We start from the raw sequence: 19,481 nt of genomic DNA, 5'->3' as shown, positions 1-19,481 counted from the left end.
TCGCAGAATATTAAATGTTAACTGGTACAGAAGACTGTTGACTGTTAAGTTTTACTTAAAAATGTGTACGATTAAAACATTCCAATGTTGCCAAATGAATTTTATTTCTTTTTCGTCTCACATTCACAGCTGTTCCCCTATCACCACTGATGATGTGTTTGTGAAAGATGGCAAGTTTATTGCGATTGAGAAATAAATTGTAGCAGCTAAGAAAGAGACAGAGCGACTGATTATGTCCAAAAACACTGGCAAAAATTTAATAAAAAATGTTTAAGTTAAATACTGTATATAGTACATTTGGAAACGTTTTTAAAAGAAGTTAATACAGTACTTTACAGCAAGAACCTATTAAATCGATCCAAAGTTACAGTAAAAACCTTTATACTGTCACAAATATTGTAACATTTATATAATTGTTATTGTGAATAATGTGTCTTGAGCAGGCAGATATATATATGTATTAATATCACTTAATTTTTTTAATATAAAACTATTTGTGACAATAAGTTCTTATATAACAGATTCTGAAGATTCATTAAAAAGGGAGAAAAAGATGGTCTCCAGCACAACTGAATCCACGATTACTGGTATATTCAGATAACGTCACTTACTGTATATTGTCTAATTAATAATAAAATCTTCCCTTAAATGACATACAATAAAACCATCATTTATGTGCTTTCAGCTTCCAGAGCATCAATGAAAGACAAGGCAGCCTATGCAGGTAAATGTAATTCAAATATTACAAAAACTGTCATCCACATCAGTTCATTCAGCAATGATTGCCTTGTCTGGATCTTGTTTTTGTTCATAGTCTCATATTCTAATGTCCCAACAGAGATCCGTAAAGATGAGTCTGACAGTGCAGGACTAGGATTCTGTTCCTGCTGCTCGTGCTGGAAGTGGCTTCTAGGTCTTCTCCTTCTTCTGGGACTCCTCTGTGGTCTCATCGCACTGGGTACATTATGTATCATGATATTATTTTAGACCTACTGATATAGCTTGTGCTTTGGCAGTTTACTTCAAAATGAACATTTCTCTTCTAGGTGAGGAGGTCCGGAAGCTGAAGGCTCGTGTGGATGCTATTGATGGTGGAGAAAGCACAGTCTCTGCTCGAACCAGTCGTTTGTCTGCCTCCTCGGATGTAAACATCATTGATCCACTGGAGTCTTCATACGCTGAGCGATTCTTTGGCGTCCGTGCTGATAACACTATAAACCTGGATTCAGCATCTGCTGGACAAGACCCTGTGGTTCTGGAGAGGACCATCCAACAGATCCTCAGATCCGAACTTCAGTCGGACACCATCAGAGGTGTTAATTATATATTCATGATAAACATATGATAGAGTTATATAAACATTTATACATTTTTATGATTTCATTATAGCTTCACTTGCAGCTTCACTTAAGGGTGAGAGAGGAGTGCCTGGGTCTAAAGGTAATACCTACAGATAAATACATTCAATAGATAAACCTGGAGAAATACTGAGTGAAAATGAGTGAATGCATTTTACACATACATACATACATTTTACTTCTACTCACGTAATTCTAGGTGACCAAGGACCTCCTGGAGTGAAAGGTACTGTATTCATAAAAATATAACAGCCAGCTAAATAAACATCCATGATATAGCAACAGTATCACATAATATCACAAATATTTTACAGTATCACAAAGATATTACAATGATATCACAAACATATTATAATATAAATGTTTTAGAACTATATCACAAATATCACATTGTCACATATTATCACAACAATGTCACATAAAATCACAAGTATCAAAAATGTATCACAATAATGACACATCACCACAGAATCGCTTAACATCACAAATATATAACAATATCACAGCAATATCACAAATGTATCAGTTATATCACAAATTTATCACAGTTATATCACAAATACCTCACTGTCACACATTGTCACAATAGTGTCACATATAATAACAGGTATCACACATTTATCACAATAATGTCACGTCACAACAGCATCACATAACATCACAAATATATCACAGCAATATCACAAATGTATGAGTTATATCACAAATGTATGACAGTTATATCACATTGTCACAATAGTGTCACATAAAATCACAAGTATCACAAATTTATCACAATAATGTCACATCACAACAGCATCACTTATATACACACATGTATCACAATATCACAGCAATATTACAAATGTATCAGTTATATCACAAATGTATCACAATTATATCACAAATATCACTTTGTCACACATCACAATAATGTCACATAAAATCACAAGTATCACAAATTTATCACAATAATATCACAACAGCATCACATAGCATCGCAAATATATCACAGTGTCCCAGCAATATCACAAATGTATCAGTTATATCACAAATGTATCACAATTATATCACATTGTCACAATAGTGTCACATAAAATCACAAGTATCACAAATTTATCACAACATCACAACAGCATCACTTATATACACACATGTATCACAATATCACAGCAGTATTACAAATGTATCAGTTATATCACAAATGTATCACAATTATATCACAAATATCACTTTGTCACACATCACAATAATGTCACATAAAATCACAAGTATCACAAACTTATCACAATATCACAACAGCATCACATAACATCGCAAATATATCACAGTGTCCCAGCAATATCACAAATGTATCAGTTATATCAAAAATGTATCACAATTATATAACAAATATCACTTTGTCACACACCACAATAATGTCACATAAAATCACAAGTATCACAAATTTATCACAATATCACAACAGCATCACATAACATCGCAAATATATCACAGTGTCCCAGCAATATCACAAATGTATCAGTTATATCACAAATGTATCACAATTATATCACAATTATAACATTGTCACACATTATCACAATAGTGTCACACAAAATCACAAGTATCACAAATTTATCACAGTAATGTCACATCACAGCAGCATCACATAACATCACAAATATATCACAATATCACTGCAATATCACAGATGTATCACAACATTACAACTATATTATAATGTGACAAATGTTTTAAAATTATATTGTGACAGTGTTACAAGTGTCACATAATTATATCACAAACCTATCACAATAATATCACATCATCACAACAGTATCACAATATCATAAATATATCACAATAATGTCACAACACAGCAGCATCACAATTATATCACAATAATCACAATTTCACATTATCACACAACTGTGTCACATAATATCGTAAATATATCACAATAATGGCACATTATTGCAACAATATCATAGTATCAGAAATGTATCACAAATATATCACAATAATGCCACATCACAATAGTACCATACGGCACAAATATCACATCAATGTAACACATGTATCAGTTAAATCACAAATATATATGATATAATAAGAAATGTCATGAAAATGTTACAATAATATTACAAATAATTTGACAGGTGATACCGGGTTTCCTGGAATTCCAGGTAATTATTTTTTAATATCACAAAACAATAAAGAATATAGATTTGATATGTACTTACAAGAAAAGCCTAAATTAATAAACTGAATTACTGAATGGCATACTTTTAGGTCCTTCCAATTTATAATGATTAGTAATTTTTCTAAAAAAACAATGCATTTTCAAAGTTTTAAAAAAAAACATAATATCTTACCTACCCCAAACTTTTGGATGGTATTGTATGAACATTTTGAACACATATGGATTTAAAAAAGGACTATATGTGTTGTATCATATGTATAATATATATTTTTTATATACAGTACTCCAAGTACCACCAGGTTTGATTTCATTTGTTCTCCGCTGCATATGAAACAAAACATATCTAGCTTTTTTTTTTTTGTGAAACTGCAGACACTGACAGGCTAACCTTAATTGTTTTATTAAAATTTATTTTATTACATGACATTACTCTAGGTTTGCCAGGTACTCCAGGGCAGCCAGGAGCTAAAGGTATTATTATTATTATTATTATTATTATTATTATTATTATTTCAATTCAGTTCTATTTAATACCATGCCATTATGACTGAAGTTCAGTGAGGTAGAAATTTGTATGATGTATGTATATATTTACAAACATAATTATCATATTATACATGATGTTGTCTCTTTAGGTGAGCCCGGAAGAGTCATTTCTGCAGGTGAGGGAAACACAAATGATAATTTGTTAGTAATAATAATAATAATCTCATTTGATGGTGACAACATTCCTCATTATTTCTTATTTCTGGTCACTCCTGACAGGCACTAATACTAACACTGTGGGTGTACCTGGACCCCCTGGACCTCCTGGAGCTCCGGGTCCTTCCGGACCACCTGGACTATCAGGTGTCATGAAGTTCATCATGGATTATCTCAAATGCATTTAATATGAAATGAAAAGAATCAGTTAAACTGCAGTATGTTCATGCTAATATTGCTAACATTTTCTTTTTCTTTTAAACCTCAGGTCCTATTGGTCCTCCTGGTCTTCCTGGTTCCCCTGGTAAAATGTTTTTTTCAATAAAACAAAGACTGAAATCAGGAAATTTTAGTCTCCTGACATTTCAATCTCTGTAGGTTCAAAGGGAGATAAAGGAGACAGAGGAGAAGATGGGAAGCCTGGAGTCTCTGAGAGTGCAGGGAGTGAGTGTGATCACAAATCTATATTATAAATATATATATCAATAATTAATTAATTCATTCTCATTTAATCTAAATTGAACAGAGAAAGCTGCTTCTGAACCTGGTCCTCCTGGCCCACCCGGACCGCCTGGGAATGATGGAAAACCAGGTACATAGTTCCTGAATTTAGTTCAGTCTGACTTTATTATCTCCAAGTGGCATTTCTGTACTGTTATGGTATTAATTTTTTATTTAAAATATTTTCCAACAGGTATTGGTCATCCTGGTCCTCCTGGTAAAAAAGGTGAACCGGGAAGCTTTGTACCCACTTCAGGTATACTTTAATTCACTGTATGTATACTGTATTGAGATCTTAAATAATGGTATGAAAGTGATCTGACTGTGTTTTTTTGTGATCAATCAGAAACCTTCTTTGCTGGACCGCCTGGGCCTCCTGGACGTATTGGACCAAAGGGATCAAAAGGTAGATCCAAAACATCTTTTTCCCCCCCTGGAAACAACTGGAGCCTGTGAATTTTAATATTAAATTATGTTCTCTGTTCAGGTGATATTGGCCCTCAAGGTTCCCCTGGTAAGACCGACACAACCTATCACACATACAGTATATAATAATCATTCTGACATTTTTGAATTACATGCAAATTCTCTTTGATCTTTCTTTACTCAAGGCCAGCCTGGACTAACTGGAGAACCTGGAATCGGTTAGTGATTCAAAAAAATAAAAATATATATATTAGGGGTGTAACGGTACGTACCTCGGTTTTAAATTCACGGTTCGGTTCATTTTCGGTACAGTAAGGGAAATAAATGCAAACAGTAAACTGCAGGTTGTTTATTACAATACAGTTTTTTTCAAATCCTTTTTAATAATATATATATAAAATAAAAAGAACAAGAAATAAAATACTGCTACAAAGTTCTCCACTAAATAAAATACTCTCAGACTCAAACCAATATCATATAATAAAATATAATGAAAAATATAAATAAATAACTATGATTACAGTGCAGCATTACCAATCCCAGTTTATAGGCCTGCTTCACCAAAACCGCGCTTTGCCTGCTGCTGTAGGTGACAGGGAGACCGCAGACAGACCAGGCTCTTGTCTTCATGTCAACAATATCTAATATCTATACTTCATGTTGAGCATAAATATAAAGCCTACTGATAAAGGACACCGTCAACAGTATTGACTGCAAAATAGACTAAGTTTGACAAGTGCAATACTTGAAAATCGATAATTATTAATTTATTTTTTAAATTACATTTATATCTGAATTTATGTCAACCTATAGATTTTCAAACATCAAAGTGTCATGAATTAATATGTATTTGTGTACAAAATGACATAAACATATTTTCCTATTCTATTTTGCCTGGAAATGCTTCCAACACGCGCGCGTGTCGCGTGAAAAATAAGCGTCGGTTCTATTTCCAGCATGCACGCATTTTCCGCGCGACTCAAGCCGCGCCTGAGAAGCGCATCTCACTCAGGCAGTCTGCCTGTATATAATTAATTAATATATATAATTTTTTTTTACCTTGAATCCAGGTATTCCAGGACAGCCAGGGCCACCGGGACCACGTGGAGAACAAGATCCTGAGGGTCCACCAGGACCACAGGGACCTTCAGGACTAATGGGTCCCATGGGGCCACAAGGTCCAAAAGGTATAATGGAAAAAATATATCCAGTTAGCGTAAAACATTTCTACATAGATTTTTGATATCCCATTTGTATGAACTGTTTTGTTTAAGATTCTGGTTTCAGAGGTCTGCCAGGACCTCAAGGAGCACAGGGAAGCGCCAGAGGACTAGTGTCTTATGCTCTTAACGAAAACCAACAGCAATTCCGCGCAGAGCCTCAGGAGTATATCAAAAGTAAGAAGAGTGTTTTGCTAACTGTATTTCATCTTAAGTCTTGCTCATCGGTGGCTTGTTTATCAGATGAGATTAATTGAGCTGAATAATTACATTACATTACAGTCTGTCCTTCGGATGAGACGTTAAACCGAGGTCCTGACTTTCTGTGGTCATTAAAAATCCCAGAATGTCTTTCGAAAAGAGTAGAGGTGTGACCTCGGCATCCTGGCTAAAATCCGCCCATTGGCCTCTGACCATCATGCCCTCCTAACCATCCCCATATCTGCTGATTGGCTTCTTCACTCTGTCTCCTCTCCACCAGTAAGCTGGTGTGTGGTGGGCGTTATGGTTGCCGTCGCGTCATCCAGGTGGATGCTGCACACTGGTGGTGGATGAGGAGATACCCCCTGACTATGTTAGCGCTTTGAGTGTCTAGAAAAGCTATATAAATGTAAGGAATTATTAATCTTCTGTAGAGCTGCTTCAAATTAATTTCATAATTGATGCATTTCACAACATCGACCCTGTTACTGTACCTGTTGACTTTCCTGGATAACAACACCATTGTTAGCTGCTTATAGCTGAATTCAACTTGTTTTGTAAATCAAACTGATTTAACAGTGACAGTAAAACTAGTATAGGCTTTTTAGAGCTGCTTAAAAAGCATAAATAGAATTTTATCTCATATTTGATGACGTTTGTGTTACACTTGTCAAAGATGAGGCGGTGCTCTTCCTTTTTGCAACACATTTATTTTCTGTATGAAAGTATGAAAAAGACAGTTTAGATTGGGAACACTCTCGGTAGCGTGTGCACTCAAACTCACTCGTTACATACTGATCGCTCTTTCACTCTACTAGCTTCAGTATTCTTAACAGAATCAAAAATAATGTCTCAAAGTGCAAGCATTTATGCATATTCATGACACTGACTGGGACACACCAATACAATATCCTTAAAGTTACATTTTCTAAACCGATTAACACTGTAACACAATAAATCTAAACATCTTCAATACCCAATCTTACACTGTGCAGAAGCAAGTATAGTAAATAACATTCAAGTATCACATTAGACTCTGGTAACAATTACAGGTAAGTACAGTGAAACTCTATACTCAAACGCTGAAAATCACAATTCAGTATATAACTGCATTACTCCAGCATTTATAAATTGTATAAACTTTTCTTATTGCTCTTTTTATCATTTTATTAATTATTTTAATCACAGTTTTAACCCAATAATGGTTTCTATATTTTAACATTACATTCTCAGCAAATGGATTCTAAAATTATTAACACACAGAATCTGATTTCTGATTAATAATACACCATGAAATGCTCTTTCTCACAGTTAATGGCTTATGATGAAATGACTCTCAATAAAGTTAACACGTGAGTGGGATGACTACAGGCCTACTCACACGTGTGCATTTTAGCTTAACTTCTTTAACACTACATGACTACTTCAGGTTCTTTAACATCGATTTAGTGTATCACCTATCTGACATTTTTATGTGAATCATGGTATTTTTACACACTTACTACTCATTTTCACTCATGCAGAAAGTTATGATCTTTTATCAGGATTGTTAATCTGATCGTCGGCCATTTTAGGTGCAAAAACTCTGAACCAGTGTAACATTGAACATCTCAATATGTTTCTCGCAAGAACTACAGTTTTAGAAGCACATAATACCGCTGTGAATTACTACAAGGTGAATTTCGTCAGCTTACCTGTATGAAAGTATGAAAAAGACAGTTTAGATTGGGAACACTCTCGGTAGCGTGTGCACTCAAACTCACTCGTTACATACTGATCGCTCTTTCACTTTACTAGCGTCAGTTACCAATCCTCAGCTGAGTGTACAGCTTAGGGTGCCCTCTATCGGTGAAGCTGAGTTTCACAACAGTAACACTTTTTCTAAAATACATCACAACAGTATGATCACCAAATTTCAACGTAATTCTTATCATCAGAACTCAGTTACTGAAATCAAAATTTAAAGGGGCAATGTTTATACGTGTCTCTTAAAGGGGCAATAAACACTCAGGGCTACACTCTCCCCCACAAAATTAAATGTCTCCGGACATTTCCGTGAACAAGGAAAACATCACTTTAGAACACCTCAGCCATCCAAGGCCTCCAGTAACCATTAGTCTGTGTTACTTGAGTCTCTGTTACCTTACAGTTTCTTTGTACCAAGGACGGTTGACCCAATGTATCATAGCTCAGTACCACAGGCTGGTGTCTTAGTCTCTGGGGTCGCTGTCTTACCACCTGTTTCTCCCTTTGCATCAGAACCAGAGAGTCGGCTCCGGATTCACCATGCTCAGGCCTATCAGGACTTAAGTCAGGTCTCTGAGATTGTAGTGGCATATCCTCTTCGCTTTGTAGTGGCAAATCCTCTTCGCTTTGTAGTGGCAAATCCTCTTCGCTTTGTACTGGCAAATCCTCTTCGCTTTGTAGTGGCACATCCTCTTCGCTTTGTAGTGGCACATCCTCTTCGTGATGCTGAGGACTCTGCTGAGGCTGAAAAGGCTCTGCTAGAGGATTCAATGAACCCTGTCTTTGCCGTGTCCCTCGGCCAGGTCTGAGATGCCACTGGTAGTTGCCGCTGCATTCGTCGCTGGAGGTGTCACTCTGCTCTAGCTGTTGCCAATGCTGTCGTTCTGGCTTGTTTCTTCCCTTTGAATAGCTCTGGGACTCGTGTTGCTGACGAATCTCTGCTGGTGGCTGATCAACGGGAAGGAAATCACAGGGCAGCAGAAGATTTCTATGAACCACTCTGTCTCTTCCTTTACCACTTTCTGGACTGATCTCATAAACGGGACTGCCATCGGCTTTTCTCCCCTTCACTTTGTACACTTGACCCTCCCAGTAGGACTGGATCTTTCCAGGACCCCCTCTGGGAGTGAGGTTTCTGAGGAGAACTCTGTCGCCGGGGTGGAGGTCTCTCCCCTGAACTTTTCTGTCATAGAGGACTTTTCCCCGAACTGCTCCCTTGACAGCTGTTTTTGCCGCAATCTTGTATGCCTCCTGCATTCTCGTCTTCCAATGACTCACGTAGTCATCATAGGTGTCACGGGCCTCATCCTTTTCCAGATTAAATAACAGATCAATTGGCAGGCGAGGAGAACGTCCAAAGATAAGGTAATAGGGCGCGTAACCTGTTGCCTCATTCTTTGTGCAGTTGTACGCGTGGACAACTTTAGCGAGGTATTCCTTCCAATCCTCCTTCTCCTTGTCCTCCAGGGTACGCAGCATGGACAACAGGGTACGGTTAAACCTCTCCACCTGCCCGTTACCCTGGGGGTGGTATGGTGTCGTGTGCGAGCCCTGGATGCCAGAGAGTTTCTTCAAGCTAGCCATCAATCTGTTCTCAAACTCTTTACCCATATCGTGATGTAGTCGGCTGGGAAACCCGAACTTAAGGGCAAAATCGTTGAAAATCTTGTCAGCTACAGTCTTGGTCGCTTTGTTCCTAGTTGCGTAGGCCTGCGCGAATCTTGTAAAATGGTCCATGACCACCAATATATACTCATACCCATGCTTACATTTCTCCAAATGCAGAAAATCTATGGAAACGAGCTGGAATGGGTATGTGGTCTGGATGGACACCAGAGGTGCACGGGTCTGCTTACTCGGTTTCTTCTTCTTGAGGCATTCACACACTTTACTGACAAAATGTTCAACGTCCCTACTCATCTGTGGCCAGTAGAACCGTTCTCGAATCAGGTCAAGTGTTCTTTCGACCCCCAAGTGACCCATGTCCTGGTGTAGTTCTTTGAAGACCAGCGGATGATAAACTTTGGGGAGCAGCAGTTGTTCTCGATGGGAAGTTCTACGGCGCAGAACACCATCTTGACCAACATGAACCTTTAGCCACTGTTTCAGCAGTATGGACACTGCAGGGTTTTCTGCTTTCACTTCAGCTCTACTTGGCCTCCTGCTCTGTGACTTGTACCAGAGGACTCTTGACAGGATTTCATCCTCCTCCTGTGCTTTGCAGATTTGATCTGTGGTGAGAGGTTGGCTGGTCTCACTGTCCTTCACCATGCTCAAAGCACTGACCTGAATCAACCCCACACCCTGGCAAGGGTGTATCCTTTCCGTTATGACCCTCTCCATGGACGCACTGATTACATCTTGACTGGCCTCAGCCGTACAGCAACGCATGTAGTCCTCAATATCCAAGGGCATCCGTGACAACCCATCTGCATCGGAATTGTTCTTGCCTGGGCGGTACCGGATAGTAAAGTTATAATCGGCCAACTCCGCCACCCATCTGTGTCCTGTTGCGTTGAGTTTTGCGGTGGTGAGCACATACGTTAGTGGATTGTTATCCGTGTATACCACGAATGATGGGGCATGGTAAAGGTAATCCCGGAAACGTTCGCAGATGGCCCACTTCAATGCTAAAAACTCTAATTTTCCAGAGTGCAGATGGTACCTCTTTTCTGATGGACTCAGCGTGCGGGAGCCATAGGCGATCACTCTCATCTTTCCCTGCTGTCTCTGATATAATACTGCACCAAGGCCAACTTGGGATGCATCACAATGTAATACGAACGCCTGGGTGAAATCCGGATATCCAAGGACAGGGGGCTTTGTCAGTGCATCTATTAGCTGGATCAACACTTCCTGGTGGGAGTTAGTCCACTGTACAGGTGTCTGTGATGGTAAGTGACCCTTGTATTTCTTTCCTGTTTTACAGAGCTTCTTCACGGTTGGGTCTGGAGTGCACTTCTCGATGTTCGGGACAGTGAGCAAGTTATACAGTGGGTGGGCCACACGGGAGAAATTTGGGATGAATGATCTATAGTAGGAGAGGAACCCAAGGATCTGGCGTACATCACCCACTGTAACAGGGGTCTTCTCCTTTAACGCCTGCACTGGAGCCATCTCTGCAGGGTCCATTGTGTAACCCTCTCCTGTCACCAACTTGCCAAGAAACCTGACACTCGATTTAAACAGCTCACATTTCTTTGGGGTCAGCTTCACACCATGTTCCTTATAACGCTGGAGAACAAGACGGATGTGTTCCACGTGCTCCTCGAAGCTACGACTGTGTACCAGGTTGTCATCGAGGTATGGGAGACAGCTCGTGTCTCTCAACCCAGTCAAACAATGCTCCATGCTCCTCTGAAACTCTGCGGGTGCCGAACCCAGGCCAAAGGGTATGCGCACCCATTCATAGAGCCCCCAGGGTGTGATGAAAGCTGTTAGAGGACGACTCTCCTCATCCAGATAACCCTGGTGGTACGCTTTACCCTGATCTAAGACTGAGAACCACGAGCTCCCACCTAGAGCATCCAACATGTCTTGAATCCTTGGAATCGGATGGCGGTCGGGGACTGACTTACGATTTAGTTCTCTGAAGTCAACACAGAGACGAAGACTACCATCCTTCTTCCGGACACACACCACTGGCGATGAATAAGGGGATCGAGAAGGTGTGATCCACCCTCTTCTCAACAAATCCTGTAGATACTCCTTAACTTCATTGTGAAGAGGCTTTGGAACGGACATGTAAGTCTTTTGAACAGGGCTCGTATCATGGAGGGTAATATGCATCTTGAGTGATGGTATACACCCCACATCGTCACTGTCAAAGGAAAATGCCTCACATTCCTCCCGCAACATCCTCCTCACCACCTCTTGCTGTTCTTCTGAGAGATGGCAGAGATCCACAGGAGGGTCCCATGAGGTTGGTCTACGTGCTTGAGTGTAATCTGATTGTGGTGTGCTACTTGCTTCCCTAGGCTTTGTCACTGTGCTGTCCTTCATTTCAGCTCCTGTATCATTCTTATTTATTTGTATAGGTGCTGTGTATACGGTCTTGACTGGTTCCAGATATCCAATCACACTGTGACGGTCCAGACAGATGGTGCGATCAGTCGTGTTGGTCATGGAGACGGGTATGTATGGAACTCTCCTTTCTGGGATCTGCACCAGTACATCATTGTAAATAATGCCTTCTGGGGGAGGATTAAGTAAGTCAGGTGAAAAGAACATATGTTGACCTTGGGCTCGTGAACTCACATGTGCTCTTATATAGACAGTGGTGACTTGGTTAGCTGGTAATGGAACTCTTTTTCCACCGGTACGAACTACACCAATCTCTGAATTTGAATCACCATTATGCATCAACTTGACTCCACGATGAGCAGTTTTCACTGTTATTGCAAGGGCTCTACTCACTTTCTGTGCCAACTGCTTTCTTTCCCTTTTTGTCTTTTCCTCATTTCTGTTAATGATTGCCTCAATGACGTTGTAGCCGATGATGGGGTCACTGGCAACTGCTGGGTCACTTGACACAAGCATTGGGACTTGTAGTTCATTCATTTTGGTGGGGTCACTACCTAATCTGAAACTGACTTCAATCCAGCCGATATATGGAATGGGCGTGTCATTGGCAGCAAAGACTGTCAGTGTCTCATCCCCCAACAACTCTGAGATGGGTTTTACAACGGTGTGGGGGAGGTGGTTCAGTCGCCAGGGTTCATTCACTATGCTGGACTGTGCTCCTGTGTCCCACAGGGCTCTAACTGGGCGATTGTCCATGACACAGTCCACTATACATCGGCTTCCTACAAGGCTTACTAACTGTGGCTGGTATCGAGGTGGAATATAGTTAACTACACTTACAGCTGATGAGGCACCAGATGCTCTCTTTCCAAGGGCTGTTATAGGTTGAATAACTGGGCTGGGTGATGGCTGCTTGTTTTGGAGCGCTGTTTCTTGGACTACTGCTGGCCCCATCTCAGTAGTCCCTGCCCGTTTCCCGACGATGCTCTGCATCCACGAGAGAAATGGCCTTCCTGCCCACATTTGAAACAGTGTGAACAGCTCTCACCTATCCCCTCATCCCTGCATTTCTTGCAGCCTTTCGCTCTCTGCTTTTATTCAGGAGGACGGGGGCTTGCTTCCATTACAGCCAGAAACATTTGCTTCATCTCTTTGCGAAGTTCTTCCATCATCTGATGCACATTCATGCTGTCAGGCTTAGTGTCGTTTCCTTTTACTGTTTTGATCGCTGCTGTTGAGTTGGACTCCTTAAGTTTAGAGGGGCTCTGGGCAGGTGTGGATTTGACCTGAGTATCTGCTTGAAGCTCCTGCACTTTGGGTGTTTTACCAGCAGTGGATCTTTTCCGTTTTTCTTGTCTCTCACTTTCGACTTTGGCCGCCTCATCCACTTTCTGTATAAGTTCTTCATCTGATATACTCACATCACTGAGGTAGGGTAGAATTTGGAATTTCACAGAATCACTTAAAAGTCCAGTTTCTATTGAGCGGAGGAACTTGCGTTGAATGACGGCTCTGCTGTACTGTTCATCTGTGTCCTCATTCGCTGCTTTCCATAACAGCTTCTCTTTCAACTCAATTGCACGGAATACAAAGTTCAGAGCAGTTTCTTTGGGCTCTTGAGAGATGTTAAGCAGCTGGTGGTAAAGTTCAGTGGAGCTATCTACCCGATAGTGACCTTTCAGGATGGTGAGAAGTGAACTAAGGGTCAGACCACGCTTGATTTCTAGCATGTCTCTCAAAGGCAGCCCTGGACTGACAGCCCTGATTACAGCTTCTACTACTTCCGTCTGTGTGTGCCCTTTTTCTATTCCCAGCTCAATCTGACGGACTAAACTGAGATATGACAATTTATCCCTCTGACCACTCTCTCCAATTTGACCACAGATTTTAAACTCTCTTCGCAATGTTACCTCAGGCAATGGGCGAGTTGGCTCTAATCGACTCTTGAGTGGGGAATCGTTTTTCTTTACATGAGAGCTGTGTGGTGAAAAATCTTTTTTCTGTTCTTCTTTTTGAGCTGGCTTCTCTGATGGGTACACTTCATCTTGTTGACGACACTCTTTACTTTGTCTTTCAATGAACATTAATAAATCAGCACAGTACTGTTTAACTTCATCACACTCTTGTTTCTCCTCAAGCTCATCCAATACACACTCAGCCATCTTGATAAGTGCCCTCCGTGTCCTGCTGCAGGACTCTCCACTGTCCAGGCCATCACATTTCAGGTACCTGCAGACATCCCAGAGAGACTCTTCCCCAAGCTGCCACAGAACTGCACTCACTTGATCACGCAGGATCTGACTGGTGTCCATGTTGTTGAAGGCTCAACTCGTTAGGAAGGAGGGGGGGTTAATGATGCTGATCACTTTGTCGCCTCCTCCTGGCTGGCTCGCCAAAATATGTTACACTTTTCAAAGATGAGGCGGTGCTCTTCCTTTTTGCAACACATTTATTTTCTGTATGAAAGTATGAAAAAGACAGTTTAGATTGGGAACACTCTCGGTAGCGTGTGCACTCAAACTCACTCGTTACATACTGATCGCTCTTTCACTCTACTAGCTTCAGTATTCTTAACAGTATCAAAAATAATGTCTCAAAGTGCAAGCATTTATGCATATTCATGACACTGACTGGGACACACCAATACAATATCCTTAAAGTTACATTTTCTAAACCGATTAACACTGTAACACAATAAATCTAAACATCTTCAATACCCAATCTTACACTGTGCAGAAGCAAGTATAGTAAATAACATTCAAGTATCACATTAGACTCTGGTAACAATTACAGGTAAGTACAGTGAAACTCTATACTCAAACGCTGAAAATCACAATTCAGTATATAACTGCATTACTCCAGCATTTATAAATTGTATAAACTTTTCTTATTGCTCTTTTTATCATTTTATTAATTATTTTAATCACAGTTTTAACCCAATAATGGTTTCTATATTTTAACATTACATTCTCAGCAAATGGATTCTAAAATTATTAACACACAGAATCTGATTTCTGATTAATAATACACCATGAAATGCTCTTTCTCACAGTTAATGGCTTATGATGAAATGACTCTCAATAAAGTTAACACGTGAGTGGGATGACTACAGGCCTACTCACACGTGTGCATTTTAGCTTAACTTCTTTAACACTACATGACTACTTCAGGTTCTTTAACATCGATTTAGTGTATCACCTATCTGACATTTTTATGTGAATCATGGTATTTTTACACACTTACTACTCATTTTCACTCATGCAGAAAGTTATGATCTTTTATCAGGATTGTTAATCTGATCGTCGGCCATTTTAGGTGCAAAAACTCTGAACCAGTGTAACATTGAACATCTCAATATGTTTCTCGCAAGAACTACAGTTTTAGAAGCACATAATACCGCTGTGAATTACTACAAGGTGAATTTCGTCAGCTTACCTGTATGAAAGTATGAAAAAGACAGTTTAGATTGGGAACACTCTCGGTAGCGTGTGCACTCAAACTCACTCGTTACATACTGATCGCTCTTTCACTCTACTAGCGTCAGTTACCAATCCTCAGCTGAGTGTACAGTTTAGGGTGCCCTCTATCGGTGAAGCTGAGTTTCACAACAGTAACACTTTTTCTAAAATACATCACAACAGTATGATCACCAAATTTCAACGTAATTCTTATCATCAGAACTCAGTTACTGAAATCAAAATTTAAAGGGGCAATGTTTATACGTGTCTCTTAAAGGGGCAATAAACACTCAGGGCTACACTTGCATGATTGACTTCCTGTTTAATGCTGTGAAGCGGCTTTGAGAAGATCTGTATTGTATAACGTGCTGTATAAGTAAATGTGTCTTGACATTTGCAGGTCACCCAAGTGCTGATGAGAATTTGGATTACGCAGATATCGCGACGAAGGTTTTAGATTACATTAAGTGTAAGTAATACTATATGTGGCAGTCATTTAAATAGCATTGAAAAGTACAAGATATGGGCAGAAACAGATGTAGGATTTCTTTCTTGAGCATTGTATGTTTGCATTTTTCCACAGCTCAAGGCCTGTTACGAGGCCAAAGTGGTTCTATAGCAATTCCAGGTCCACGAGGTATACAAGGATTCCCTGGACCCTCTGGACCCCGTGGAGCCCGTGGACTGCCTGGAAGTGATGGATTACCTGGACTCCCTGGACCTCCAGGAATCAGTGTAGACTTTTCTCCCTCCAATATGACAGCGATCATGAACTACATCAGAGGCAAGATGGAACTTGTTCAAATTTTTTTTAATAATCTTACATATTTACTATGCATGGTTTTAATTACCACTGACTGTTTCTATAGAAAACCATATGATTGGACAACCAGGTATACCAGGACAGAAAGGGGAGAATGGATATCAGGGACTTCCTGGACCAACAGGAGCGAAAGGTACATATCATATGCCCATATGACTTTCATGTCAGGGTCAGCAAAGCAAGCAAACTTAGTTACCTTCAGTATCTGTGTGATGATAGTAGGAAGTGACATGTCATGACCTTTTAGTATAATTGTAAAAATGTCCCTACTTAAGATTGTGGTTCACATGTATTTAGGTTGTATTTATGTTCACATGTATATATGTCTTATTTTTCACATGTACTGTATATACAGTTGTGTTCAAAATTATTCAACCCCCTTGACTTGCAAGACAATTTGCTGTGGAGGATAACATTTTATGAAATCAATTTAACAGAGGCATCAGTAAAGTATTAGAGAAAGTTTGTTAATACACTTTTGAGTGATTCTGAGAAAGGAACATTGATGAATCATGATAAAATTCGAATTGGCTCTAAACATTCATGTTCAAAATTATTCGTTGTGCAGAATCTTTTATTCTTTAAAATCACCAATTAATGCAGTCTGTATGTGTTTAGAAGCTTCTGTCACCTCGCTACTACATTTTTGGCCCATTCCACACCTGAAAAAGCTTCCAGATCACTGATAATCTTTGGTTTTCACATTGCCACTGCTTTCTTCAAATTCAACCAGATATTGGAAATGAGAATTAAGCCTGGAGACTGAACAGATCACTCAAGTACATTCTGTGACTGATCCCTGAACCAAGCAGTAGTAGATTTGGATGTGTACTTTGGGATGACTGCTTCAGTTTTTGCAACAAAGGCATCACAATTCTTGTCAAAATGGCCTGACACTTTAAAGAATCCATGATTTCCTTCATACAGCCATGATTTCCAGTTCCTGCCACAGTAAAGAAACCCCATAACAGGACTGATCCACCTCCAAGTTTGAGGATGGAGATGGTGTTCTTCTGCTTAAGAGCTTTGCCTTTTTTTGCAGCAGACATACCGCTGATCCATGGGTCCAAAAAGTTCCAGTTTGGTCACATCACTCCATAAAACATTCCTCCAGAGCTCCACAGGTCTACACAATGAATTTTATCAAGTTCAAGTTGGCTTTTTGTTCTTCTTGATCAAGGGTGGTATTTATCAAGATGTCTCAACATGAAGTCCATACTTGTCTAGTGTTCTTCTTACACGCTGCATTGAAATAGTTTTCCTCCTTTCATCGGGTCATCTTGCAAGTCTTTGGCTTAACATTGCAGATTTTTCTCAGTTGCTCTGATTAAACATTTTATGATATTGTGCTTTTTCTTCAACACCCTCAAAGATTTTCTGGTAAAACACACTTTAACCTAAGAAATAAGGCTGAGAACTGTGTCTCTAGGAACTTTCAATGTTTTGGAAATCTTCATAGCCTTAGCCTTTCTAAAGTACTACGATATTTATTCTCTTTAGCTTTTGTGAGATCTCTGTTGACATTTTTGCTACTCAACTTCAGTCTATGTATGGGCTAACTGTATGTGTAACAGCTCAAGCTAATTCTGTTTTTAATAGAGTTTCTAAAGGCTTAATTGTGTTTTGAGACTGTTGTATTCCCCACCATGCAAATAAGTGATTTAAAAACAGCAATGTTGATTAGGGGTTGAATAATTATGACATAGCAGTATTATTAAAAAATCTTATAACTCAAATATATTACATTATATATTGACAATATCACTTTTAATATGCCAGTGAACTGTTATAGATGCAAGTTTTATTATATCCTGGATCTTCAGAAAAGCTTGTATTTGTAAAGTACTGCAGTCCCCAGGGGGTTGAATAATTTTGAACACAACTGTATGTCTTACTTTTGTTAAGTACATATAAGAAAAACTTTTAGATTATTAGTCATATTTAAAGATGAGCACTTGCTGGACTAAAGCAACTTTTTTGTTGTTGTTCAAAAAACCGTGGTAAAATGCATCAAATTTGACAGTCTTTTGACCAGTTTATTTTTAATCTGTCAAATCATCTTTGTATAAACTTAGATCCCTCACAATAAAACCCACAGAGTTTTGATTGTAAAACTAAGCATTTCAAACAGTATATGCATAATTAAGGGATATAGAGTGACTACTGATATTTATGTGCATTTATGAAATGCAAGTAGTCTGTAATAAAGATCTCACTGATATACATTACAAAATCTCTAAATTTCATCATACCTTTTGTCTGTATAAACATCAGCAACTGCATAACTGTTCAGATCTCCTCTATCTTGTTTCATGTTTTGACTTATATTTCACTCCATGCAGGTGACAGAGGATCCATAGGTCCACCAGGCTTCACAGGCCAACCAGGAATGAAAGGACAAAAGGGAGAGAAGGGTATGTATTTGTTTACAAAATACATGAACGATCATAACGTTTTTTTTTTTTTCATGATAAAGTCCAAACAACCCTTTTTTTCCTGCAGGCGAGGCTTCATATCTCACTCGCAGGAGGAAGAGGAACACAGTCATTTAGCTAGTGTGCCTAAAACGTACATATTTACTCTATTCTATTCTTTTTTCTCTTTCTTGCTTTAGACCAAGTTATTACAAAAGCTAAATATATTCAAATTGAATTAACAAGCATCACATGATCAAATTCACCTTTATGATGGCAGTTTTAATGAAATTTAGTTTTGCTAATGTTTTGATTTTCTTGCATGAATGCAGAATGGGATTGAACATAATCTGGGGATGTGCTTTATATTCTGCTTTTTGTCATTTGTGCTGTTAAAATGCTTTCATTAGACTCAAAAGTGGCTTAACTTTTAAACTGAGCATAA

General features: G+C 39.1%; 1 protein-coding gene across 1 annotated transcript; it reads left to right on the top strand.

Annotated features, from left to right (window-relative positions):
- The first annotated feature begins 525 nt into the window (after positions 1-525).
- LOC127948996 (collagen alpha-1(XVII) chain) lies at positions 526-19,471 on the top strand. Its single transcript, XM_052545896.1, has 24 exons — positions 526-587; positions 686-724; positions 839-958; positions 1,047-1,313; positions 1,390-1,440; positions 1,558-1,584; positions 3,479-3,505; positions 3,958-3,993; positions 4,158-4,184; positions 4,288-4,371; positions 4,493-4,528; positions 4,603-4,668; positions 4,751-4,816; positions 4,919-4,981; positions 5,072-5,131; positions 5,213-5,239; positions 5,337-5,369; positions 6,222-6,338; positions 6,426-6,548; positions 16,200-16,268; positions 16,383-16,583; positions 16,669-16,755; positions 18,965-19,036; positions 19,125-19,471. The coding sequence occupies exons 1-24, from the start codon at positions 554-556 to the stop codon at positions 19,172-19,174; spliced, it is 1,782 nt and encodes a 593-aa protein (XP_052401856.1). The 5' UTR covers positions 526-553; the 3' UTR covers positions 19,175-19,471.
- The last annotated feature ends 10 nt before the right edge of the window (positions 19,472-19,481 follow it).

The sequence above is a fragment of the Carassius gibelio genome, chromosome B1 (assembly GCF_023724105.1).
Source record: "Carassius gibelio isolate Cgi1373 ecotype wild population from Czech Republic chromosome B1, carGib1.2-hapl.c, whole genome shotgun sequence".
NCBI lineage: Eukaryota > Metazoa > Chordata > Actinopteri > Cypriniformes > Cyprinidae > Carassius > Carassius gibelio.
This window is presented reverse-complemented; position numbering and strand designations above follow the sequence as displayed.

Excerpts from the sequence above, each read along its gene's own strand:
- LOC127948996 (XM_052545896.1), top strand. The coding sequence starts at position 554 with ATGGTCTCCAGCACAACTGAATCCACGATTACTG. Across the intron at positions 4,669-4,750 it reads AGTCTCTGAGAGTGCAGGGA|AGAAAGCTGCTTCTGAACCT; the intron begins GTGAGTGTGATC and ends TAAATTGAACAG. Across the intron at positions 4,817-4,918 it reads TGGGAATGATGGAAAACCAG|GTATTGGTCATCCTGGTCCT; the intron begins GTACATAGTTCC and ends ATTTTCCAACAG.